A 27063-nucleotide genomic window follows, 5' to 3' on the forward strand; every position below is an offset into this window, starting at 1 on the left:
CTTCATTGAGGTCAGCAGCGCTGCCTTCAGAACTCTCAGCATCTGTGGAGAAAGATGTTTCAGGTTTCCTGGTTGTTCCTGATAAAGATGGAATGGATTCATCCATGACCGTCCCACTGCTCAAACCTTCATTCTCAATTTGTGCAAAAGTTGAACTTGGTGCAGATGACGTTTCAGTTGGTGTCTCTGTCCTATACAGGATGGAAGCACCTGAGACAGTGAAAGTTTGCGTGAAGATTTCAGGAGTTCTGTCACCTGAGCCAAAAGTATCTTGTTCTTCAAGTGGGAATGATGTTGACTTCCCTGTGCTGAATAATGAGGAAGCTGTAGGAACTGCAGTCTCTTTCCTGGATGTATCAGTTTTTTCCTCACCTGAGCTCTCTTCAGCAGGGAAAGTAGAACTTGTCTCAGGTGTAACTGCTGCTTCCTGACTTCTTGTTACAACCTCTTGTGTCTCAGGTATTACTGATGTTGGTTTCTCTGTACTGGAGAGTGATGATGCTGCAGTAGAAGCTGAAGTGTCACTTGTTTCAGTTCCCTGTGATGCTGTTACAGCTGGAGTCTCAGTACTGAACAATGAAGAACCAGTCGTTGGTATGACAGTGGAGTCTTCATTGAGGTCAGCAGCGCTGCCTTCAGAACTCTCAGCATCTGTGGAGAAAGATGTTTCAGGTTTCCTGGTTGTTTCAGTGAAAGATGGAATTGACTCAACCGTCATAGTTCCACTGCTTGTACCTTCATCCTCAATGTCTGAAATTTTGGAAGTTGTGTCAATTGAAGTTGCCTTTGGTGTCTCAGTTCTGTAAAGAGAGGATGAACCTGAGACTGAAGAGGCAGGAGAAAACATGCTTGTGGTTTGGTCACCAGAGCCATCTTCATCTGCTGGAGTCACAGCAGAATCATTCTCTGTCGCTCCTGAAATGGGAGAAACTGAGGGTTTCTCTGTCTGAGCTGTAGCAACAGTATCTTCTTTCTCAGCTGGTAGAGATGTTGATTTCTCAGTGCTGAATAATGAGGAACCTGTAGGAGATGCAGACTCTTTCCTGGACGTATCAGTTGTTTCCTCACCTGAGCTCTCTTCAGCAGGGAAAGTAGAACTTGTCTCAGGTGTTACTGCAGCTTCCTGACTTGTTGTTACAGCCTCTTGTGTCTCAGGGGTCAGCGATGTTTGATTCTCAGTACTGGAGAGTGATGATGCTGCAGTAGAGGCTGAAGTGTCACTTGTTTCAGTGTCCTGTGATGCTGTTAAAGCTGGAGTCTCAGTACTGAACAATGAAGAACCAGTAGTTGGTATGACAGTGGAGTCTTCAGTGACATCAGCAGCGCTGCCTTCAGAACTCTCAACATCTTGGAAGAATGATGCTGTCTCAGGTTTGCTCGTCATTCCTGGGACAAGTGTGGTAGACTCAACCATCATCGTCCCACTACTGATACCTCCATCCTCAATGTCTGCAACAGTCGAACTTGGTGTAGGTGATGTTTTAGTTGGTGTCTCAGTGGTGTACAGGATGGAAGCACCTGTGACAGTGAACGTTTGTGTGAAGATTTCAGGAGTTCTGTCACCTGAGCCAAAAGTATCTTGTTCTTCAAGTGGGAATGATTTTGACTTTTCAGTACTGAAAAATGAGGAAGATGTAGGAGATGCAGTCTCCTCCTTGGATGTGTCAGTGGTTTCCTCACCTGAGCTCTCTTCAGCAGGGAAAGTAGAACTTGTCCCAGGTGTTACTGCTGCTTCCTGACTTCTTGTTTCAGCCTCTTCTGTCTCAGGGGTCAACAATGTTTGTTTCTCAGTACTGGAGAGTGATGATGCTGCAGTCGAGGCTGAAGTTTCACTTGTTTCAGTTTCCTGTGATGCTGTTACAGCTGGAGTCTCAGGACTGAACAATGAAGAACCAGTAGTTGGTATAACAGTGGAGTCTTCAGTGACATCAGCAGCATTGCCTACAGAACTCTCAACATCAGTGAAGAAAGATGTTTCAGGTTTCCTGGTTGTTACAGTGAAAGATGGAATTGACTCAACCGTCATAGTTCCATTGCTTGTACCTTCATCCTCAATGTCTGAAACTGTTGAAGTTGTGTCAGTTGAAGTTTCCTTTGGTGTCTCTGTTCTGTAAAGAGTAGATGAACCTGAGACTGAAGAGGCAGGAATAAACATGCTTGTGGTTTGGTCACCAGAGCCATCTTCATCTTTTGGAGTCACAGCAGAATCTTTCTCTGTTGTTCCTGAAATGGGAGAAATTGAGGGTTTCTCTGTCTGAGCTGTAGCAACAGTATCTTCTTTCTCAGCTGGTAGAGATGTTGACTTCTCAGTGCTGAATAATGAGGAACCTGTAGGAGATGCAGACTCTTTCCTGGATGCATCAGTTGTTTCCTCACCTGAGCTCTCCTCAGCAGGGAAAGTAGAACTTGTCTCAGGTGTTACTGCTGCTTCCTGACTTGTTGTTAAAGCCTCTTGTGTCTCAGTGGTCAGCGATGTTGGTTTCTCAGTACTGGAGAGTGATGATGCTGCATTAGAGGGTGAAGTGTCACTTGTTTCAGTTTCCTGTGATGCTGTTACAGCTGGAGTCTCAGTACTGAACAATGAAGAACCAGTAGTTGGTGTAACAGTGGAGTCTTCAGTGACATCAGCAGCGTTGCCTTCAGAACTCTCAACATCTTGGGAGAATGACGCTGTCTCAGGTTTGCTCGTCATTCCAGTGACAAGTGTGGTGGACTCAACCATCATCGTCCAACTACTGATACCTCCATCCTCAATGTCTGCAAAAGTCGAACTTGGTGTAGGTGACGTTTCAGTTGGTGTCTCAGTGGTGTACAGGATGGAAGCACCTGTGTGAGTGATTGTTTGAGCAAAGATTTCAGGAGTTCTGTCACCTGAGCCAAAAGTATCTTGTTCTTCAAGTGGGAATGATGTTGACTTCTCTGTGCTGAATAATGAGGAAGCTGTAGGAACTGCAGTCTCTTTCCTGGATGTATCAGTGGTTTCCTCACCTGAGCTCTCTTCAGCAGGGAAAGTAGAACTTGTCTCAGGTGTTACTGCTGCTTCCCGACTTCTTGTTACAGCCTCTTGTGTCTCAGGTGTTACTGATGTTTGTTTCTCAGTACTGGAGAGTGATGATACTGCAGTAGAAGCTGAAGTGTCACTTGTTTCAGTTCCCTGTGATGCTGTTACAGCTGGAGTCTCAGGACTGAACAATGAAGAACCAGTAGTTGGGATGACAGTGGAGTCTTCATTGAGGTCAGCAGCACTGCCTTCAGAACTCTCAGCATCTGTGGAGAAGGATATTTCAGGTTTCCTGGTTGTTTCAGTGAAAGATGGAATTGACTCAACCGTCATAGTTCCACTGCTTGTACCTTCATCCTCAATGTCTGAAATTTTGGAAGTTGTGTCAGTTGAAGTTGCCTTTGGTGTCTCAGTTCTGTAAAGAGAGGATGAACCTGAGACTGAAGAGGCAGGAGTAAACATGCTTGTGGTTTGGTCACCAGAGCCATCTTCATCTGCTGGAGTCACAGCAAAATCTTTCTCTGTCGCTCCTGAAATGGGAGAAACTGAGGGTTTCTCTTTCTGAGCTGTAGCAACAGTATCTTCTTTGTCAGCTGGTAGAGATGTTGACTTCTCAGTGCTGAATAATGAGGAGGCTGTAGGAGCTGAAGACTGTTTCCTGGACGTATCAGATGTTTCCTCACCTGAGCTCTCTTCAGCAGGGAAAGTCGAACTTGTCTCAGGTGTAACTGCTGCTTCCTGACTTGTTGTTACAGCCTCTTGTGTCTCAGGTGTGACTGATGTTGGTTTCTCACTACTGGAGAGTGATGATGCTGCAGTAGAGGCTGAAGTGTCACTTGTTTCAGTTCCCTGTGATGCTGTTACAGCTGGAGTCTCAGTACTGAACAATGAAGAACCAGTACTTGGTTTGACAGTGGAGTCTTCAGTGACATCAGCAGCGCTGCCTTCAGAACTCTCAGAATCTGTGGAGAAAGATGTTTCAGATTTCCTGGTTGTTCCTGAAAAAGATGGAATGGATTCATCCATCACCGTCCCACTGCTCAAACCTTCATTCTCAATGTATGCAAAAGTCGAACTTGGTGCAGGTGACGTTTCAGTTGGTATCTTAGTGCTGTACAGGATGGAAGCACCTGAGACAGTGAACGTTTGAGTGAAGATTTCAGGAGTTCTTTCACCTGAGCCAAAAGTATCTTGTTTTTCAAGTGGGAATGATGTTGACTTCTCAGTGCTGAATAATGAGGAAGCTGTTGGAGATGCAGACTCTTTGCTGGATGTATCAGTGGTTTCCTCACCTGAGCTCTCTTCAGCAGGGAAAGTAGAACTTGTCTCAGGTGTTACTGCTTCTTCCTGACTTCTTGTTACAGCCTCTTGTGTCTCAGGTGTGACTGATGTTGGTTTCTCAGCACTGGAGAGTGATGATGCTGCAGTAGAAGCTGAAGTGCCACTTGTTTCAGTTCCCTGTGATGCTGTTACAGCTGGAGTCTCAGGACTGAACAATGAAGAACCAGTAGTTGGTATAACAGTGGAGTCTTCAGTGACATCAGCAGCACTGCCTTCAGAACTCTCAGCATCAGTGAAGAAAGATGTTTCAGGTTTCCTGGTTGTTACAGTGAAAGATGGAATGGACTCAACCGTAACAATTCCACTGCTTGTACCTTCATCCTCAATGTCTGAAACTGTGGAAGTTATGTAAGTTGAAGTTGCCTTTGGTGTCTCAGTTCTGTAAAGAGAGGATGAACCTGAGACTGAAGAGGCAGGAGTAAACATGCTTGTGGTTTGGTCACCAGAGCCATCTTCATCTGCTGGATTCACTGCAGAATCTTTCTCTGTCGTTCCTGAAATGGGAGAAACTGAGGGTTTCTCTGTCTGAGCTGTAGCAACAGTATCTTCTTTGTCAGCTGGTAGAGATGTTGATTTCTCAGTGCTGAATAATGAGGAGGCTGTAGCAGCTGAAGACTCTTTCCTGGACGTATCATTTGTTTCCTCACCTGAGCTCTCCTCAGCAGGGAAAGTAGAACTTGTCTCAGGTGTTACTGCTGCTTCTTGACTTGTTGTTACAGCCTCTTGTGTCTCAGTGGTCAGCGATGTTGGTTTCTCAGTACTGGAGAGTGATGATGCTGCAGTAGAGGCTGAAGTGTCACTTGTTTCAGTTTCCTGTGATGCTGTTACAGCTGGAGTCTCAGTACTGAACAATGAAGAACCAGTAGTTGGTATGACAGTGGAGTCTTCAGTGACATCAGCAGCGCTGCCTTCAGAACTCTCAACATCTTGGAAGAATGACGCTGTCTCAGGTTTGCTCGTCATTTCAGTGAAAAGTGGAATGGACTCAACCATCATCGTCCCAATACTGGTCCCTCCATCCTCAATGTCTGCAACAGTCGAACTTGTTGCAGGTGACGTTTCAGTTGGTGTCTCAGTGGTGTACAGGATGGAAGCACCTGTGACGGTGAACGTTTGAGTGAAGATTTCAGGAGTTCTGTCACCTGAGCCAAAAGTATCTTGTTCTTCAAGTGGGAATGACGTTGACTTCTCAGTGCTGAATAATGAGGAAGCTGTAGGAGCTGCAGTCTCCTTCCTAGATGTATCAGTGGTTTCCTCACCTGAGCTCTCTTCAGCAGGGAAAGTAGAACTTGTCCCAGGTGTTACTGCTGCTTCCTGACTTCTTGTTACAGCCTTTTGTGTCTCAGGGGTCAGCAATGTTGGTTTCTCAGTACTGGAGAGTGATGATGCTGCAGTAGAGGCTGAAGTGTCACTTGTTTCAGTTTCCTGTGATGCTGTTACAGCTGGAGTCTCAGTACTGAACAATGAAAACACAGTAGTTGGTATGACAGTGGAGTCTTCAGTGACATCAGCAGCACTGCCTTCAGAACGCTCAACATGTGTGGAGAAAGATGTTTCAGGTTTCCTGGTCGTTCTTGAAAAAGATGGAATGGACTCAACCGTCATAGTTCCACTGCTTGTACCTTCATCCTCAATTTCCGTAACTGTGGAAGTTGTGTCAGTTGAAGTTGCCTTTGTTTTCTCCGTGGTGAACAGAGAGGATGTTCCTGAGACTGAAGAGGCAGGAGTAAACATGCTTGTGGTTTGGTCACCAGAGCCATCTTCATCTGCTGGAGTCCCAGCAGAATCTTTCTCTGTTGTTCCTGGAAAGGCAGAAAGTGAGGGTTTCTCTGTCTGAGATGTAGCAACAGTATCTTCTTTCTCAGCTGGTAGAGATGTTGACTTCTCTGTGATAAATAATGTGGAAGCTGTAGGAGATGCAGACTCTTTCATGGATGTATCAGTGGTTTCCTCACCTGAGCTCTCTTCAGCAGGGAAAGAAGAACTTGTCCCAGGTTTCAGTGCTGCTTCCTGACTTCTTGTTACAGCTTCTTTTGTCTCAGGGCTCAGCGATGTTGGTTTCTCAGTACTGGAGAGTGATGATGCTGCAGTAGAGGCTGAAGTGTCACTTGTTTCAGTTTCCTGTGATGCTGTTACAGCTGGAGTCTCAGTACTGAACAATGACGAACCAGTCATTGGTATAACAGTGGAGTCTTCAGTGAAATCAGCAACACTGCCTTCAGAACTCTCAACATCTTGGGAGAATGACGCTGTCTCAAGTTTGCTCGTCATTCCAGTGACAAGTGTGGTGGACTCATCCATCACTGTCCCACTGCTCATACCTTCATCCTCAATGTCTGAAACTGTAGAAGTTGTTTGAGCTAATGTTGCCTTTGGTGTCTCGGTTCTGTAAAGAGTGGATGAACCTAAGACTGAAAAGGCAGGAGTAAACATGCTTGTGGTTTGGTTACCAGAGCCATCTTCATCTACTGGAGTCCCAGCAGAATCTTTCTCTGTTGTTCCTGGAAAGGCAGAAACTGAGGGTTTCTCTGTCTGAGCTGTAGCAACAGTATCTTCTTTCTCAGCTGGTAGATATGTTGAATTCTCTGTGCTGAATAATGTGGTAGCTGTAGGAGATGCAGACTCTTTCCTGGATGTATCAGTTGTTTCCTCAACTGAGCTCTCTTCAGCAGGGAAAGTAGAACTTGTCTCAGGTGTTACTGCTGCTTCCTTACTTCTTGTTACAGCCTCTTGTGTCTCAGGGGTCAGCGATGTTGGTTTCTCACTACTGGAGAGTGATGATGCTGCAGTAGAGGCTGAAGTGTCACTTGTTTCAGTTCCCTGTGATGCTGATACAGCTGGAGTCTCAGAACTGAACAATGAAGAACCAGTCGTTGGTATGACAGTGGAGTCTTCACTGAGGTCAGCAGCGCTCTCTTCAAAACTCTCAGCATCTGTGGAGAAGGATGTTTCAGGTTTCCTGGTTGTTCCTGATAAAGAAGGAATGGACTCAACCATCACTGTCCCACTGCTCATACCTTCATCCTCAATGTCTGAAACAGTGGAAGCTGATGTTGCTTTTGGTGTGTCTGTGGTGAACAGAGAGGATGAACCTGAGACTGAAGAGGCAGGAGTAAACATGCTTGTGCTTTGGTCACCAGAGCCATCTTCATCTACTGGAGTCACAGCAGAATCTTTCTCTGTCATTCCTGGAAAGGGAGAAACTGAGGGTTTCTCTGTCTGAGCTGTAGCAACAGTATCTTCTTTCTCAGCTGGTAGAGATGTTGACTTCTCAGTGCTGAATAATGAGGAAGCTGTTGGAGATGCAGACTCTTTGCTGGATGTATCAGTGGTTTCCTCACCTGAGCTCTCTTCAGCAGGGAAAGTAGAAATTGTCTCTGGTGTTACTGCTGCTTCCTGACTTGTTGTTACAGCCTCTTGTGTCTCAGGTGTTACTGCTGCTTCCTGACTTGTTGTTACAGCCTCTTGTGTCTCAGGTGTTGCTGATGTTGGTTTCTCAGTACTGGAGAGTGATGATGCTGCAGTAGAAACTGAAGTGTCACTTGTTTCAATTTCCTGTGATGCTGTTTCAGCTGGCGTCTCAGTACTGAACAATGAAGAGCCAGTAGTTGGTATGACAGTGGAGTCTTCAGTGAAAACAGCAGCGCTGCCTTCAGAACTCTCAACATCTGTGGAGAAAGATTTTTCAGGTTTCCTGGTTGTTCCTGAAAAAGATGGAATGGACTCAACCTTCATAGTTCCACTGCTTGTACCTTCATCCTCAATGTCTGTAACTATTGAAGTTGTGTCAGTTGAAGTTGCCTTTGGTTTCTCCGTGGTGAACAGAGAGGATGTTCCTGTGGCAGAAGAGGCGGGAGTAAACATGCTTGTGGTTTGGTCACCAGAGCCATCTTCATCTACTGGAGTCACAGCAGAGTCTTTCTCTGTCGTTCCTGGAAAGGCAGAAACTGAGGGTCTCTCTGTCTGAGCTGTAGCAACAGTATCTTTTTTCTCAGCTGGTAGAAATGTTGACTTCTCAGTGCTGAAAAATGAGGAAGCTGTTGGAGATGCAGACTCTTTGCTGGATGTATCAGTGGTTTCCTCCCCTGAGCTCTCTTCAGCAGGGAAAGTCGAACTTGTCTCAGGTGTTACTGCTGCTTCCTGACTTGTTGTTACAGCCTCTTGTGTCTCAGGTGTTAATGCTGCTTCCTGACTTGTTGTTACAGCCTCTTGTGTCTCAGGTGTTATTGCTGCTTCCTGACTTCTTGTTACAGCCTCTTGTGTCTCAGGTGTTACTGCTGCTTCCTTACTTCTTGTTACAGCCTCTTGTGTCTCAGGGGTCAGCGATGTTGGTTTCTCACTACTGGAGAGTGATGATGCTGCAGTAGAAGCTGAAGTGTCACTTGTTTCAGTTCTCTGTGATGCTGTTACAGCTGGAGTCTCAGTACTGAACAATGAAGAACCAGTAGTTGGTATGACAGTGGAGTCTTCAGTGATATCAGCAGTGCTGCCTTCAGAACTCTCAGCATCTGTGGAGAAAGATGTTTCAGGTTTCCTGGTTGTTACAGTGAAAGATGGAGTGGATTTGACCATCATAGACCCAATGCTTGTGCCTTCATCCTCAATGTCTGAAACTGTTGGTGATGCAAGAGAAGCCAAACTCAGAGAAAATGTTCCTGAACTTGTCATATCAGAGACAGAAGAAACTCCTGCTTCTATAGAGAGTGATGGACTTTTGGTCCCCTCAGTCCCTTTTTCGACTGAGCTTTCTTTATCCACAGAGAATGATACTGGGACTGTCTCTGCTGAGCCAGCAGTTGCAGATGTGATTGTATGTTTCTGAGTGCTGTCCAGTGCTAAAGCTGTCGTTGCTGGACTTCCCGACCTCACATCTTCCCCCGAGATAGGCTGGCTGCTGATGTCTAGATTCTTTGAACTTGATGTTTGCTCACTCGTCACCTCACTGTCTGAGCTAAATGTAGAGGATTGTATCGTTATGTCAGAAGAATCGGTCGCCCTCAGTGTTACTTCTAAGCTAACTACAGAAGTACGGGGAGTCATTTCAGTGGTTTTGATTTCGGATAAATCTTTGGGTGTCATTGTTGGAGTCTTAGTTGTGAGAGAGGAAGGGGCTACAGTTTCAGCAGTGGTTGCAATACGAGTCATTTCATCTTGTGTTATTTTTCCTGATGTTGCCACAGTAGCATCTGTTTGCTCATCTGTATTTAGTCCAGCGTCATGAGATGATTTTGTCTCTGGGGTCTCTGTTGACAGCTGCGTTTGTTCTACATCCTGACTTTCACTGGAGGTTTCTGGTGTTGAACCACCTTGTGTCACTGTGCTAATGACTGGAGCAGTCGACGAGGCTGCAGGTGAGGAGGGAACACCTGAGGCAGCTCCCTCACTTGAATCCTTGTTTTGGTCTGTCAGTGTTGTGACTGGTGATGTACTTTGTGTTGAGTACTGAGAGAAGAAATCGGTGAATGATGCCATTGTTGTCTTGATAATTTCTATCGCAGTATACAAGGGTGAGGCAGTGGTTGATTCAAGAGATGGAGTATTTGTTGTCTCATCTTCCCTCTGCTCCTCATACGTCGTGGATGTGTCTCCAGGGGCAGGAACAGATGTTTGCACTTCACTCTCCTGTGTAGCTGTTGGATGGGTTGAGTTTGAGGTCCCTGTGGAGGTTCGTGATGGTGGGCTGGTTGCAAACATGGTCATTGTTTGAACCCCGGAGCCCTCCTCCTCTGGTGAAGACATGACTTCAGTTGCAGTGCTGTCACTGGGTGAGATGAAAGGAGTTTGACTGACTGTACTCGCCTCCTGACTGGATGCTGTAGCCTCAGTGGTGGTAGATGCAGCAGATGAGTCAGTGGTGCCTGTATCTTTATCTGGAGTTATCTCAGGCTCGGACGTCTGTTCAGGAGAGGCTGAACTAAACACTGAAGGAGCTGTTGTGCTGGAGGCAAATTCTTTTGGGGTTTGAGCCTCTTTCCCTCCCTCAACATGTTGAGTGGAGTTCTGTGAGTCACTAGTTGTTTGAGTTTTCCCATCAGCATCATCAGAGGGGGTGGTGCCTTCAGCAGCTGGGGAGGCAGATGTGCTCTTTGTATTCTGTGTAGTTTCATCTCTATCCCTGGCTGTAAGAGGTTCAGTTGTGAAAAGAGACTGGGTCTCTTCTGTCAGAGTCACTTCTGTTCTACCTCTTACATATAAGGGAGTGCTACCTGACTCGTTTTGCTCAGCTGTGGTGTTGACAGTGATGGTTTCCTTATCAGGAAACATAGTTTGGGTTTCTCCTGCCTCAGCTGGCGATAATGTAGAGAGAAAATCAGCACTAGTGGCAGCTGCGTCAGCTCTCTGTGGGGTTGAGACTGGGGCAGAGGACGGGTCTTTCTGTGTTGGCCTTTCGGTGGTCAGCTCAGTCTCTTCAGTTTGTCTCGGAGGTGGAGATGATTGAACCATTGAGATGAGGTCACGGTCTAGGTCATAATCCTCGGGGGTCTCTGTAGAGATCAGTACATCTGTGGGTAGTCCTGGTTCGTCTGTAGATTCTGTGGAGCTATCAGTCCATCTATAATCAAACACTGTAGTTATTTCCTCACTCACTCCCAGATTTGTCACATTTGTCAAAATCTGGGTACCCTGGGCCTCTTTTTCCTCTGGACTAAGTGGCTCCAGTGTGATCTCATGCTTGCCATTCATGAAGCTAACTGATGGAACAGGAGAGAAGAGTTCTGGGTCTCCACTGGGACGGATGGGCTCTCCATCTGCTATAGATGGGGTGGGATGGTCAGGCACAACTGGGACCGTTGGAGACTGAGAATATTGGGATTGTACATCCTGATCAACTGCAAAGAGAATAAAGGAAATAATGGTCATTGTGATTTGTTAATTACCCAAGAACTGAAAGGTAAGTTTCATAAAATGAACAACAGTATTGGCATGTAACTGCTAGTCCTGAGAGGTCCAGTTCTAGATAATCTCGCCCGTCTCACAGATTAGTAACAGTGTTATCAGGGTTAACGAACAAAGAATAAATCACCTTATGAAAAACGAGACAAGTAGTTTCACCAGTAACAGGAAAAATAAAGGCAAAATCATACCTTTGATAAAAGACAAAATCTCCACTCTAAATCGTAATTATTAGATTAAAGTTGAAATCATGTCATAATCTTTTAATTATAATCACAGTTTTTTTCTTTAATTTCACAAAAATCTTAATTTTGATATCTCAAATCAAAATTATGACTTTTCATTGGAATAGATTTTTAATCACAGCAGAAATGGCATTACGTTTTTCGTGTCTCTCAACATACATTTTATGTAGAAATACACCAATTTTACTAATCTAACTAGTCATCTTCATAAATGATGGCCTCTCTCACCACAACTTACAGTATATCACAACAAAACTATTTAAAATCTAACAAGTTCAGAAATAAACCAAGAGGTCCTCATATTGTAGTTGTTCTTGTCTTCTGCATGTGTTTCCCCAGACAATTTCATGTATTTATACAGAGACAAACACATTATCTTTCTGGAAACAATCCACTTTACCTAAATAATTATTGCCTTAAACTACAGGAGACCAAACTCTCCGTTTTTGGGGGGTTGTTCAATAGCTGCTGAACTCAAAGGTGCCAATCATCCTCTGAGGCTGAGAAAAAGCTTGACACTCGCTGGCTTGTACGTCACATGTGTGGATCCTCCTGACAAACACATGAAGTCAGCTTTTGTTTTAAATGTTCTTTGTGCATGTTGTGGCAAAACTGTGTAGGTGGGGAACAGAAGAGAGAGCTGCCATTTAACCAAAAGTGAACAGTTTAGCTCTGTTGCACTAAATGTGTTTGCATATTTACAGTGTGTACAAGCACAGAGGAGGGAAAGATTATGCAAACACAACAACGCAAAGTATACAAACTTGACCACTTTGCTCCCGGTTTCCCACAAATGTTGATTTCAGAAAGATTAATGGTTGCAACCACGAACACCTGCACCATCTCAGCCCTGCAGAGAGACACCTGTTTAAAGCCAATCAAGGGCTGGGAACTCAAGCAGCCGACCCACTAGACTTAACCACCCCTCCCCCTCCACCCCCCCACCCCACACACACACACACACACACACACACAGCTTGTCCTCAATTGGCCTCCACCTTGAATCACTAAAGCACCTGAAGCCAACTTGAGCCAACATGAATTTCAAATTAGAAGCATTGTTTAGTATAAACCAGCAATATGGGATGTATAAACCCGTCAGCTGACAGCCTGGCACTCGGCTGCAGGTAGTTTATAATTCTGTTTATTTTTTTACAGGGAATGTGGAATTCACTCAAGCCAACTTATATAACCCCATAAAAAACTATGTTCACCTTACACAACACACAATTATGAAGCCAACAATAAAACAATAACTAGACAGTTTCAACCTGCACTCATGACTAGGGAAGGAAATAGGGAAGCTGTTTATGAAATTAGCTGGGCAGTATTTAGAACAGTAGGACAGTGAGAGTATTCCATTGGTGGTTGTGCACATTGTAGTATGACATTAGCAGTTGGCACACCTCGACATGTCATGAGGTCATAGTAAAACTTATATTTATGGGACTTTATTTTTTTTCATTTTTTCAGCTCATTTATTAATGAGCTCAACAAGCCAGCTATTCCCTAATTGGACATTGACCAATTTCACCCTATTTCTGATTTATGGTTTATTTTTTTCAAGACAACTATAAACAGAGAGATTCAAACTAGACAAACCTGTCATGGAAATATATAACCAAATTATGTAATGTACCACAATAATAAACGAAAAACAGAGCAATAAAACTGTAATAGACTGCAGTTGTAAATGAGGTGTTACCGAGGTGAGAGGCAGAACTACAAACGCACAAATAATAAATTCAGGATGATGTAGCACATGGGGGGCGGCACTAAAGCTGTGACCAGGACACATGCCCCCATCCAGATGCCTATCCAAAAGGCAACACACGGAGTAGAACCAGCAGCACCTGTGCACGTAGGCAACACATTAGACTGCTTCACTACCCGGGACCCCACCACTCTGTTATTAAGGAAGAGACTGTGAGTCCTGAAGTGCTTGTGAGCTCTTACAGTCCAAAGTTATGGTATGACACAGACATTCCTCTGAAGCTCTTCAGAGCAACTCCACAAAGCAGCGGCCTCAATCTCATTCTTTCAGTCACCACTCCAAACTCATGACAATGGGTGAGGAACATAAATCAACTGGTAATTAAAGAGTTTGACCCTTTGGCTCGCGCTAAGGAAGCAAAGAAGTTGATTATTTTACCATGCTGGTAAGTATTGTGCTCTATGTTACCATGCAGCCCGACAACACACATCTCCTACCACAAAATTTTCCACAAACTTTTCCCACACGTCCTCGGAGAGCAAAAAGAGACCTCAAGTGTCCTCACTGAGCAACATCACATGATGTAGCAGTAAAAGTAGCTGTAATCGCCCACTGTGGACAGGCAGCCTCCAGCTGTCCTGACAGAGAGGGGAGACTTTGTATTAGTGATGACATCAGCTCTGGAGATGGTGTCCAATCTAAACTGATTGACTGCCAACGTGGAGATGTCACTGCCAGACTGGCTGCTGGTAACCTGGTACTGTACACATGCTGAAAACACACACTGGCTAGAAGAACAAATGAACAACAGGCATCCTGACATGATACATAAGGAGACACTGCACTGCAAACTGTGCCAGTTGTATGAAATGACCCGTCCTGTCTCCTCAGGTGGGTGTGGTCCCCTCGACCGCAAATCTTGTCACTTTGTTTTTGAAGATTTACTTCAGTTTCAACTTTTACATCATGCTTTCACAGAAAAAAAAGATTCCCTTTACATTTCTCTTTCTCCAGCTGGAAACAGAACAGCAGAAATTAGTACTGTGAAAAAAGTTAATTTCCTCCTGATCTCCCTGTCTAAAGCATTTTCAAAATTCCCTCCAAACACATTTGACTTGTGGAAAATAGTGCCAAACTTTACTTCAGAGAGTATGGAGCGACGGAGTCGTTCATAATCTGTGCCCACACTGACTTCTCACACGTGAGTGAGCAGGCTCAGGGTTTGCCACTGTGACAGTACCCACGTGACGCAGAAACAGGAAATGACTCTAAAGAGGGCTGTCTCTGTATAGACTACATTCACACACAAATATACAGGCCATCCTGTGTGTACTCCTGGCAGCTAAACTGACCACACTGCAGACACACAGTGCTGATGTGATTCACCAAAGACCCCAGCAGTGTGAGTATAACTGGGAATGCAGGTTGCTACTCTCTCAGGAACCCTTAACGACTACCGCTGAGCCCGATCAAAGTCCCTGGAACTGCCAAATGACGAGTTCACGGGGCTCTTTCCAACCGTCCAGACTCCTTTCTTCAAACATGAGCATCTCATCAGAGACAAGGAATGAGTCACATGTTTGCAGCTAGATTAAAAGTTAAATAAAGGACTAAAATGATGCAGCTGCTGTCTGCAACTGACGCTACGTGCTGCTATCCTGAACGTCATGACCCAAAATACGTGTATTCTAAAGTAGTTGTCTGTCCAAGGACAGAGGTGCAGAAACTGAAGTAATGACTCACAGACTAATGCATGCACAGTGACACAAACATCACTTCCTGCTTCCACGAGGTGGCACTAGAGAGCACACACCCTTTATGTTGCTGTACATCACGTGAAGGCGACACTGTGATTTTGTTACATCAGGCTTAATTCCTATGACCATTAGGTGGCGCTATGACTGGTCCATTCTACAGCCCTCCACCAAGTTTGAAACCTACCTCAGGATATTTTCTTGGTGGATGTAATAACAAAATTAGGAACATTTCAGGCATTGCTGCATTATCCCGGGAAGGTGAACAAGCAGAACGTTTGATTTGAAGTGACTACATCAGGACTGCGGTCCCCTCTCTACGTCCCACCTCCTCTTTCTTGTCTGAGTCAAAATCACTGACAGAGCTTCTGCTCAGCTGGACTGACTGAGGACCGCCTGAAGCCTTTCAGCAGCAGTGACACACACAAACATGAGCCAGAGGGAACCACAACTCAAAACACTTAGAACCCCGTTAAACAAGGGCCTTCAAAACAACACCTCACTCTAATTTTACAGCCTCTACATTCTAGAATACATTTACAGCCACCTTTGAGGGTAATGTGGACAGAAAGCTGCTGAATCTCTCTCCTCTCTAAATTCTCTAGGAATACGAGTGACAAGATGATGAAAATACTTGACTTGTTTGAGCCTTTACGATGTGGCAGCATGTAAAATTAAGAAGTTGCATGACAACAGAGACCTTTGAGAGTCAAAAATCTCTCTCTCTACTTCAGCACCGTGGACAGCACTGCCTTGAATGCGGTCTACTCACTGTACAGGGATGTATTAGCAAAAATGCAAAGCGCCCTACGCACCCCGACAAATACATGAAAATAAATTAATCCATATTAAATATTTCAGGAAGTCCCCGGCATGCCTAAAACAATCATTTTATATTAAATGCAGTCTAGTGAAACATGATTGTGTTACCTGAACATATCACGTGTATTTTAGTCTAGTTTTTGTGCTAATCACTATACAGAAATTTAAATGGGCACAGGAAGCTGTCACTTCCTTTTCACCCTAAGGAAGGCCCTGGTGAGCTGAAACCGATATTTTACTATCTGTGGTTTGTAATAATGGCCTTTTTCAGTGTTTTTTCACCAAAAGAATAGTGTGCCTTGGATTCATTGATGTGTACTTGGTGGAGATGACTTTCGAAGTGTTTTAAATGATGCCTCCAACAACGTTGGCAAAAGCTTCAGTAGCTACAGTGTTTGTTGATGTATCCTACCTGATGCATTCTGCCTCTGCATGGCGGTGGTCACCTGGACGGGCTGTTCATCAGTAACCACTGTTCTCGGAGTCGTGGTCCTGCCAGAAATCCTCTGAGTGGGTGTGAAGAACTCTGAGCCGATATCTGCGAAAGTGACACTTTCTGTCAGGGAGTCACCGCTGTTCTCCAGCACCTGAGAGGAGGACTCGTCGAAGACATGGCCAGTCGATGTCGATGTCACATCGTCCGTTGATGATCCTCCGTCAATGAGGATGGGGACGCCTGTCACAGCCGTAGATGTGGTCTGACCAACTGGCATCTTCATGTTCTGCGTTGGAGTTGGGGTTTCTGCTGCGGTGCTGGTAGTTTCCAGAGGTGCAGCAGTGGTGATCTCCACCTCACTACCTGGCTGGGTATTACACCCAACCGTGGTGGTGGGAGTCTCTGTTTGGAGTTCAGTCCCAACAGGCCAGGGGCTGAGCTCTTCCTCTCCGGACAGTTCAGCTGATGTGGTGGTGATACCAGACTCCAGAACAGTCTCCTCTGTCTTTCCCTCAGCAAACATGGGCTCTGTGCTGGGGGACGACTCCGGAATGGGGACATCAGGTTGTATGGTGCTGATCTCAATCACTGACTGATCGTCTGGCTCTTCTGTCGGCTCAGACGTTGATTCTTTGGTTTCTTGGAATGTGTCACCACGGTGGGGAACAGACTCTAAAAGAGTTACATTTTCACTGATAAAGTCATCGACATCAAAGTCATTTGTCACATAATCGACATCCTCGTGTTCCTCGGTGATGGTCGGTGCAACAGTGGTGAACAACTCCTCCTCCTGGCCTGCTGGAGTGGGCCGAGGTGGCGCCATGCTGGTAGAAAACATACATGGAGGATTTGTGGGACCTGGAGTCTCTGTGTCAGCCTCTGGTAGACGCTCAGGTGGTGCTGTTCTTGATATCGTGCTGCTCTCCAGTAAAGGAACCGAGGTGGAGGGGCTGATGGTGGTACCCACCACTAAAACATCCACAAAGGAAGTCTGGTTCACTTCTCTCCTGCCTAAAAAACACAACGTTATACCTATTATGTAATGGAGCTGCATTTAAGAGAAGCACATCTCCCTCCAGGGAAGAAGATAAAAAGATCAGCTTTTGCTCTGACAGAAATAAGACACAGGTTAAACTGTCAATCACCTCAGTCAATATGGTGTGAAACAGATAAAAGCCATAAATGCTTCACTCACTCTTATATAAGTGTGTGAAATAGGGTTCTGTTTTGTGTTTTAAACCGTTACTCTTTACAGCAGCCATCCCTCCCTAAAACCCCAGACTTCCTCTCTGCCCGGCTGTTGGGTTCTGTGACAAAGCAAAGGGGGACTTTTGAGAGCTTAAACTAATTCACTGGAAACACTTTCGTTTCAATGAGCCTGACAAGGAACATCATCAGGCGTGATGTTTCCAAAGTCAACAAGTATTCGCGATCGACCGCAATCGTTGCTATAATAATTCTTCCACTAACCAAGCAGGCGTAATGCAGAAAAAGTTTGGGGATGAAAAAAGCAGTTGAGAAGCTACCATGACAGTGCGATACAAACATTACGGCACCTTGGCTTTGTAAAAGTTTCCTAGAAACTTCAATGTCCTTCCTGAGCTCTTCGTGCTGCTTAAGCCTGGTCACAATCATAATATCTCACGCTGGACGAAGCAATCCGAGTTTTAAGGCGCACCAGAGTAAGAAATAACCTCAAACTTTAATGAAAATAAATAATCAAATAAATATTGCAGTAATTTTCTCATTAATTAACTACTGGAGAAAAGGTTTATTTTCAGGAGCTAAACGATGACGGTTTGTTCTCTTTGGATTTCTCCAAAGATTTCCTCAAGTGCCTGAAATGATTAATATGGCTGTTCAAGATAAGTTAAGCACAATCTAAACATTTACAGAACTAGTCAGTTGAACGTTTGTTATCCTGACAACAACCTAGGTGGTCTACGAACATTTTCTGGGCTTAAGGTTTGGTTCATACAAGCTTTCATACATCTATGATGATGTCCACAACTTTTCCACATCCCAGAAACTGAGATATCCATGTCACACTTTACAGGCCTATAATAGACTGGAATTGATGACAAGCTTTGTGGATTGATACAACATAGGCATGTATATTACCATTGACAAAAATAGATTTTTCTCAATCAAGCATAACTGAGCTAATATGCAGGTATTTTCAAAAGGGAAATTTCTATGACTTTTCTCAAAAATTTCTAGCTTTATCTATTTTGCAAAAACCTTGAAATTACTATTTGAATTCCATGAATTTTCAAGGTTATCCATGACTTTTCCAGGTGTGTAAAGTGAGTCCTTTAAACTCCTTCATGTCCGCTGCTCCTCTGTCCTCCTTTTTTACTCAAGCAGCGTGGATCAACTTTAGAAAGCCTTTGTTTGCCCTCTGTCCTCACGAAACTATCACTGATGTAAGGTGTGAGACGCGTTTTTTCCAAATGGAAAAACAGAGTCTGCTTTCAAAGCGAGTGCATTATCTCACTAAAATGTTTGAGCTGCTGCTATTACTGAGGCCTTTGTTATTTTCAGACACCAATCAGAAACCAATTACCCTCCCTTTCCCTCTGCATCACCTCCCCTCACCCTGTCTCACTGTGTAGTCTAACTGATGGAGCCTTACATAGTTTACATAATATTTCTCTTTGAGATATTATTGGGGGGTAGGAAAGCAGGAAATGATGAACCGAGTCCCACCTAACAGGGGTACTTGAAAAGCACTTAGACGAGGGCGTAAATACAACACGGCTGAGGGAACTGACATGGAATACACAGAGCAGGAGGTGAGGGTGGGCTGTTTTTGTGCCCTCTGAACTCCGTGGGGACTTATCACCGCGAGATTTAGCCTTGCTCATGAGCAGTAAATGGCCAGGAGGGCATGGCTTATCTGCCCAGCCTCTCATTTGTAAAGATGGAAAGGCCGGGTCAAGGGTCACCAAGGATGACTGAATTTAGAAGTCCAGCAGTAGCTTTGTCCATTATCCAAATGTCTGCTCTGATAAGTACAAGTGAGAATGATGGAGTGCAAACTCTGACAGCGGAAATGAGAGGAGAAAGGCGCAAAGGGGGTGAGATAGTGAGACTAAAAGGGCTGACAGGTGTGGTATTAGTTACTTATGCTGCTTCTAGAAATGATCATCGGTCATTTGGTTTTGCCCTGAGGATCCTGATTAGTGAGGAACACTTGCATTTTTGAGGGATTAGTCTAAATCTGTTAACATCCAGTGAACCATGAAGTGTTGCCATTATCGAAATGCATTGCTTTCTCGCGATGCTCGACGATAATTAATCATTGAAGAGTTCCTGTAGGCGAGCCCTCGGAAAGTGATAAAAGACGTCAAGGTTTGAATGAACTGCCACCCTGGTTCACCAAAGCCATTGCTATTCATTTGAATATTCAGTCTGGTACTGAGTACATGAGCTTCTTTAAGATAAATCCTAGATTAGCCAAGGTGAACATAAGAAAGATCTAAAAAAATATCACAGTCTCAAACTCTTCAACAAACCATTAATCCTCCCATTAAAATAACAACTGGTCTGCCCATTACTTCTAAAGTAAACAGAGTTTACCAGCATTACTTTACCCTCCCCTCAGCTAATTTTGCTGCCACAGAAATGAGATGGAAAATAAAATGTGAGACAGTGAGGTCAACTGGACGCTGCAATCTGTGAGACTGGTCTGGTACACTGCAACACTGGTAATATGTACCAAAGAAAAGGAAAAACAAAGTAAATATATCAGATGACAAAAGATGAGTGAGGCTGTAAACATGTCAACGTTTTGGGTGGGTACCGATGTGGGAGTGTGTATAGAAGTGCAAAAGGCAGAAAATCAAAGGGTGGGGGGAGCAGAGACGGATAGAAGATGAGATCATAGGTTGTTACAGTCTAGGTCGGGTTTTTTTTTTTATAGGAATGTCTGTACCTTCAGTCTCTGTCTTGTAAAACCAAACATAAACAGAAACACGGTGTTACCCACCATACACAGGAGGCACTGTGTTCCATGACAAACAGTTTACCTTTAAAACAGTAAGCTCCAAGCTTAGTGGTCGGTTCAGGGAATCCAGTCTGGTTTCTATAGCGGTACATGGTCCTGACACCGAGCAGGCCTCCACCACACTGCATCCTGGGTACAGCAACAGGATGTCGTGCGCTGCCATCGGACAGCCAGCCGTAGTCGCATCGGTCCAGACCCTGTCGCCAGGCGGCATGGAGCTGGCCAGGTGATGCCAGGACACCGTTCCTCGCTTGACACTCTTTGTTGGCTTCCTCAAAATTCATCTTGAGGGTCACAGGAGCGTAGAACACTTCACCTGAGAGTCAGATGAAAATGCAGACACAGATTAACAAAACTACCTTGAAGGCAACTTGCCAATCAACTTTAATGGATTCTTCAAATCAATATGAAAGATTTACATTGCTATCAGATTTGAATTCAATTTAAATCATTATCAGATCAGCTGGACTGAGAACAGAAGTAAAGAGTCTCTCACTGGTCATAGTCTGAAAAATGCAGATGAGACCATTTTGACCTTTTAGAGGGGGCGTATCCCAAAAGCAGCTGACAAAAGTCACAGCTGTGCAGGGCATGGACCCAAAACATCTCCCACCAATCGTATTTAGGACAACAGTAGGTCTTTCATTATAACTTTCTGAGGTGGGATAACAATGCCAACTATGTGCCCGGTCTGTGCTTCAGGATGTTAGGTTTCCCATTTGCGGGTGAGTGAACCAGGCTCCTGGAAATATATGCCTGAATAAACTTGGTAAAATAAATGAAAGGCTGCAGGAAGGCAGATCTGAGTTGAAATCAAACAACTTTTTAAGAGAAGATATCAAACTGATAGCATGTTTTCTGTTAGTCGAGGGTGTAACATTTCTGAGATCCCATGATAGTTTAATTTTTTTTGATTTACAAGGGAATTAAGATTGGAAAATGCTTCCCACCCAGGAATGTCTCCCCACTTTGAAGCAGACAATCTGCCACAGAAACAAGAGTATACTATTTAACATAGAAATTGCATTTTTTGCCATTTTTTTGCCTTCCTAAATGCAGAGATGACTCATATTATGGTATCATGAAAGCTGAGAGGAAATTAACACCTTTTTAACCCATTTCAAGGTAGTACAACTTTTTCAGTGTGTAATGTCTCTCCAAAAAACTGAAAAACAAAAATAATATCACATAATTTGCGTGTCATTTTATGTTTTGCTGCACGGTGGTGCAGTGCTTAGCACTGTCGCCTCACAGCAAGAAGGTTACCGGTTCGAGCCTCGGTTCGAGCCCCGGTTTGAGCACGGGATCTTTCTGTGTGGAGTCTCCATGTTCTCCCTGTTCCTGTGTGGGTTCTCTCTGGTTCTCCAGCTTCCTCCCACAGTCCAAAGACATCAAGAGGGGACGAGACTGATTGATACTCTAAATTGACCGTAGGTGTGACTGTGAGTGTGAATGGTTGTCTGTCTATATGTATTGGCCCTGTGATGGACTGGTGACCTGTCCAGGGTGAACCCTGCTTCATGCCCGAAGGCTGCTGAGATAGGCTGGCTTTCATTGCAACATTTGGGGACAGGAATTAAAAACCTAACACTTCACTGAGTAAAATAATATTATATATTACATGCATAATATATTATATTCTTGAATTATATCACTTTATCGCCACAGATTCTGCAGCTATAACATGTTCATTCATTGTTACATGTAAAAAAAAAAAAAACAGAATTTAGCCTTGTACAAAAAATTGAATCAACCAAATCAAACATGTGGTTCCAAAAACGTATCTTTTGTCATCATGTTAGTGCGAGTGCCCTAGATTAGTAAGAGTACGAACAGTAGCAGTAGTACTAGTAGTAGTAGTTGTAGTGGCCAGCGGATTACAGGTGTCTCGATACAAGTGATCATATCTATTACAACACATTTCAGTGAGGTCAAAGACACGTGAATAGTTTGTTGGGCGATTGAGAAGCTAAGAGGAAGAAACCTGTGCATGTCCCTGGAGACTGGGGGCTGGGTTGTGTTCTCTTGCTGACACTATTGTCTGCACCGGCGAATAACCGAAAATGATGGATATATCACAACACTCCTTGTTTTTCAGAAGTAACATAATGGCAAATGAACTAGAGTAAATTAAATATATAAAGTGTACGGCAATAAGTGTCTATGGGCTGTGCTACAGAAATCCCAGACAGACAGACCTCAGAGGGCTGGCTGGGCTTTGTGTCAAAAAGATGTTAACACTCATAAAAGGCTCTCTGCCGTGAGGGGAACTCTGTGAGTTCATCTGCCGTCTAAATAATGAGCGGACAGAGAATGACTGCTGGCTAAGCAGAGGAGAGGAGACTTCTCATAAGCTTTGCCAAACTTTTCCAACACCCAATGTTATATTTCTTTGGCTAATTTTACAATAACCACCGCGGAGAATCAATTTCCACTTCTGCTTTTGAGTCAAATTCTAATTAAATCAAGAACATTAAGGTCAGAGGGTGTGTCAGAGCCCCTAAACACCACCTCATTTTCCTTCTGTTCCAAAGAGCTATAAAAGTCACATTTTTGTGGTGGACTTACCATCAAGTTTGTCTACGTAACAATATGCATCATAGGTCTCTGTGGGTTTCCTGGTTCCGTATGACCTGACACCAGGTTTAGCCTTTAGATTCCCGAAGCAACCCTGCCTTGGCTTCGTGATTGGGTATCTGTACACACAGGACCATTGAAGAGCATTTTACATCATTGTGTCAGCACATGCACGTAATAGCAGTGTTACGAAAGAGAAATGACTTCATTAGAGAGAATTTAAATCCCACAAACCTCACTGTCTGGTCAGCAATCCAGCCGGCATCGCACTGATCAAAGCCATCCTCATAGGCTGCTTTCAGCTGGTCAAATGTGGCAATGGTTGCTCCAATGTTGTGGCACGCCTGCATGGCCCCCTGGTAGTCTAACGTGTACCTGCTGCTGCTTGCACGATAATGAAAGACAACACCTGCGGAAAAAAAAGGAACAGAGAAATGTATCCAAATACGAAATATAAAATGGTTCGACAAAGAAACTCAGAATTTATCTACATGTTTTTATATCGTAAAGATAAATCAATCAATCAATCAATCAGTTCCCAAATCTGATTGTTACTTACCTTAAGTTCCATCATCCTACCAAATTGCATAACATCCTTCCACAAATTTTCTAATTGTCTCGCTAACAGGAAAACCAACGCTGGGAGCGCATTTCTACATTGGCAAAGGTAATTAGGGGAAATAAAGCACACACGACACGATGAGTGAAAAAATTGAGTCTGACCCTTTTTTTGGAAAGGAAGAACTTTGCAATAAATCAAGAGAATAAGTGACTCTGCAGTTCACCACAAATGAACATAGCTGTAGCTGACGCCATCGCCCTGAAATCCCATATTTGTGGACAGCAAACAGACACAAAAGACATGATTGATGGTCCTAATTAACATTGCAGATAGCTGGAAATGGGCTTATGCAGACTGAAGTGCAGTGACAACCAAAACTATCCCCCCACCCCACCCATGTTTTCTACATCCCCAAAACATGAGCTAAATTTCCCAGAATACTTTTCACACGGAGAGACTGTGTAATAACGCCTCCCCCAACAGCCTGGAAAAGAGAGCAGCTATCAATCGCCCCACCAAGACCAAAATCTCAAATGACAGAACGGCACCTACAGTGATGGGGGTTCCCCACACTAACCATGGATGTAAACAGAGAACTAAATCAAGTTAATAAAGTTCCACATCCATGGTACCAACAGCTAACTAGAATATATCAACAACCACTGAGCTTTCGTCCAGTTGAATGGATAAATACTTGAATTACAACATTTTAGGTCTCAAGAGAATACAAGTCTTCCTCCACTTGCCTTCAATAAGAACTGAAAAGTGTGATTATTCTTTTCAACTACAGGGCAGCAAAGCAATTAGATGGCCGCCCACAATTCTTTCATATGGTCATATTGTGTTTCACTTCTTTGAATGAAAAAAAAATGCCTTTTGAAGCCTTTTAGATCAGATCCCTGCTCACATCATTCACCCATACAATGATATACATCAAATTACAATTTAAAGATCAGTTCGGTGCCAAAGTCACGTCAGTGTGTCTTTGGTGGTTCATGTTGAGGCAAGTGGGATCTGCTGTGGCTTCAGATCATGAAGTGAGTGACACTCTACTGAGGGCTGCTCCAGCAACTATGTGGATCATCAGACAGGTTACATCCCTCTCCTTGGCGGATACTGCTATCCCGTCCCCCTCACCCAATGTTATGTTAAGACAAACTCTGGAGACGCCCATTCAATCCCTCCAAACACTATTTCCCGCCTCTCTAGCCTGTTTTATCCAGATATACATCACAACAATCTCAAAATATTGTTTCAGCTGGACTTAAAGCTCTTTAATCAATGTTGGTGGGAGGTTTTTTTTTTTTCCTTCTGAATCTAGGGCTACTTGGAAGACACAGCATGAACATCTTACCATTGACATCAAGGTTCACTGTATCCTGGGTGTCTTCGATGCCGTACATGACCTCACAGCGATACGTGCCGGCATCACTGGCCCGCAACTTGACCATTGTCAACGAGGCATCGCCCACATCCTCGGGGTGACTGGGCACTGACACACGGTTCCTGTAGATGGAGCCTATTTTGATGACTCCATTTTGTGCCACCAACACTGTCGATTCTACTTCCCCCTCGATTTTGGTCCATTTAATGCGCAAGTAATCTTTGGTATAAAGAGCAGTTCCACTGGGAGGGATGACTGGCGCCGAGGTTGGGATGGTAGAGAAGAAGCAGGGGAGGTTTACCTTCCCTGACAAAGAGCCAGTCACCGGCCGGATTATTGATAATGCGTTGGAGGCTGAAAGGCAAAAACAATTGATTTAGTTCCAATTCATGAACAAATATTCTTTTCCTCTTCATTTTTCTCTGATGGCATGTTTTCAATCACATCATGCACGATGCATCTATAAATTGCCTGACGCATTTACATTGACAGGGTGTGACAACTACACCCAGACTATTAAAAAACTTGGCTCGAAAATGAGTGCTCATGGAAAGTCAAGCCTCATCCTTAAAATTGCAGGCGTATGACACATGTAAGACGCACTGTAGTGTACGAAAGTAGAGATAATTTTGTTTAGTGAGTTAATTCGCCACGTCACTGCTGAGTTATGTGTGTGTCTGCCTTGATGTCGTTCAGCTCCATGAAAACCAATTCATGAGATAATCGTCATCTTGCAGCAGTCATGACCTCCTATTTTATTCGCAAATAAGAAACTACCAAATCCTTCCATCAAGAGCAGAGTGCATACTCAAAACTGCAGGTAGAGTACGTCTAAAAGCGTTCAAATTCTTTTGTAACCGTTGAGTAACCACAAGGCAGTTTCGTACCCTTCACTTCCCTTTGTACCATTTTTGTTGGTCAAAAGATGTACTAGCCTAGCCTCTTAAAAACAAATATCGTGCTTTTCTTTTGAGAGAACATTCTTCAACAATGCACCTTTAAGTACAGACCTGTTCTCCTCTTAAGCCCTACATTTTTCAGTGTTTGGTGTAGGGGAGAACTTTAATCCAACAACAGTTAAGCCTTCGACTCAGTCCAGCCCCTAAACCAGGGGTGGGCAATCATGTGCCATGGGGGGCCGTGTGTATGCAGGTTTTCCTTCCAACACAACACTTTAACAGGTGATTTCACTGATTAACACTCTTCTGCGGCTGAAGGTGTGTTAATCAGTGGAATCACCTGTTAAAGTGTTTGGTTGGAAGGAAAACCTGCATACACACGGCCCCCCATGGCACATGATTGCCCATCCCTGCCCTAAACCATACAAGGTAACTCTGGCCTTCCACACGTGAAGCTGGTGACTGTATCTCCCTCCCCGGCTGTGACAGGGGGTGCAGGAATTCTAATGTCAGACAGACTACCAAGCACACATGAATGGCAACAGGCTGATTCACACTTGCTCATGTGTCCAGGATTTACTTTATTGTCTTTTTTGAAGGGGGTGGTGTGGTGGTGGTGGTGGTGGTGTGATTAACAAAGTAGAGAATGCTCTAGAAATAGTGGTGGGACTTAGCTTGAACACAGGGCCTTATTAGGGTGGGGGTGGGGTGGGTCGGTGAAACCAGCTGTTTTTCCCAGACTGGGAGTCTAATTGAAAGGTGTTCATCTATACTCAGAGACAGAGCAAGAGACTAGGGGGGCCAAAGTGCTCGAGGGGCCAGTGGGACCTGAGATGCAAACCTCTGTGGTCAACACTTAGTCTCTCGCAGGTTGCAAAAAATGTGGAGGGGGCTTATCGCAGTGGGCTACTTAATACATCAAATGTAACGCTGCAAGGGATCATGAACACATCAGTTTGTTGCAGGTAAGCTGTCAAAATAAGTAGAGCAAGGAGGGAGGGAGAGAGAGAGAGTAAGAGAGAGAGAGAGAGGAGTGACTGAGGATAGGAGAAACTTACCAGTTGCAGTAGCAGCTTCACAGAGACAATATAACCAAAGGATATGCTTTATATTTAGTATCATCTGTTGGCAAAAGTACATAAAAAGAGAAGTTAGCAAGCACATTCATTCATATTCTTGTTTTGGTTTTTAGTGCTGTTACTGCATCCAGGTTTTCAGATTCAGGGTGATACTGGAGCGATGTTTTTCACCTAAATGTCCAGTTTTAATCCCAACAAAGCAGAAATACAAAATATCAACAACTCAATGATTTTTAAAATGTTTGAAGCACTTTCCTGGACTATTGTGTCAGTGATATCCCTTAGAAACCACCCAAATGCCCTGAGACACAGTAACACCACATTACCTGGCAGCATAGATTTCGTT

General features: G+C 44.2%; 1 protein-coding gene across 1 annotated transcript; it reads right to left on the bottom strand.

Moving 5' to 3' along the window:
• Positions 1-794: 794 nt before the first annotated feature.
• LOC147259783 (uncharacterized) lies at positions 795-26760 on the bottom strand. The gene is made up of 11 exons (XM_086205205.1): positions 26697-26760; positions 24710-25093; positions 23028-23202; positions 22785-22912; positions 20232-20532; positions 16184-17214; positions 10549-11172; positions 8095-8274; positions 5602-8010; positions 1862-2223; positions 795-800 (listed from the first exon to the last, which is right to left on the bottom strand). Exons 1-11 carry the CDS (start codon positions 26758-26760, stop codon positions 795-797), a joined length of 5664 nt encoding a protein of 1887 aa, XP_086061331.1.
• Positions 26761-27063: the final 303 nt, after the last annotated feature.

The sequence above is a fragment of the Aulostomus chinensis genome, chromosome 6 (genome assembly GCF_037954235.1).
Source record: "Aulostomus chinensis isolate RoL2024-O1b breed Wild chromosome 6, RoL_Achi_v1.0, whole genome shotgun sequence".
Taxonomy (NCBI): Eukaryota; Metazoa; Chordata; class Actinopteri; order Syngnathiformes; family Aulostomidae; genus Aulostomus; species Aulostomus chinensis.

Bases quoted from the DNA above. Each gene is read 5' to 3' on its own strand.
- LOC147259783 (XM_086205205.1), bottom strand. From the start codon at position 26,760: ATGATACTAAATATAAAGCATATCCTTTGGTTATATTGTCTCTGTGAA. The intron at 23,203-24,709 runs GTAAGATGTTCA...TTTTTTCCGCAG, and splicing joins AGTGAACCTTGATGTCAATG to GTGTTGTCTTTCATTATCGT. The intron at 8,275-10,548 runs GTAGCACTCCCT...CTGCCTTTCCAG, and splicing joins AGCTGAGCAAAACGAGTCAG to GAACGACAGAGAAAGACTCT.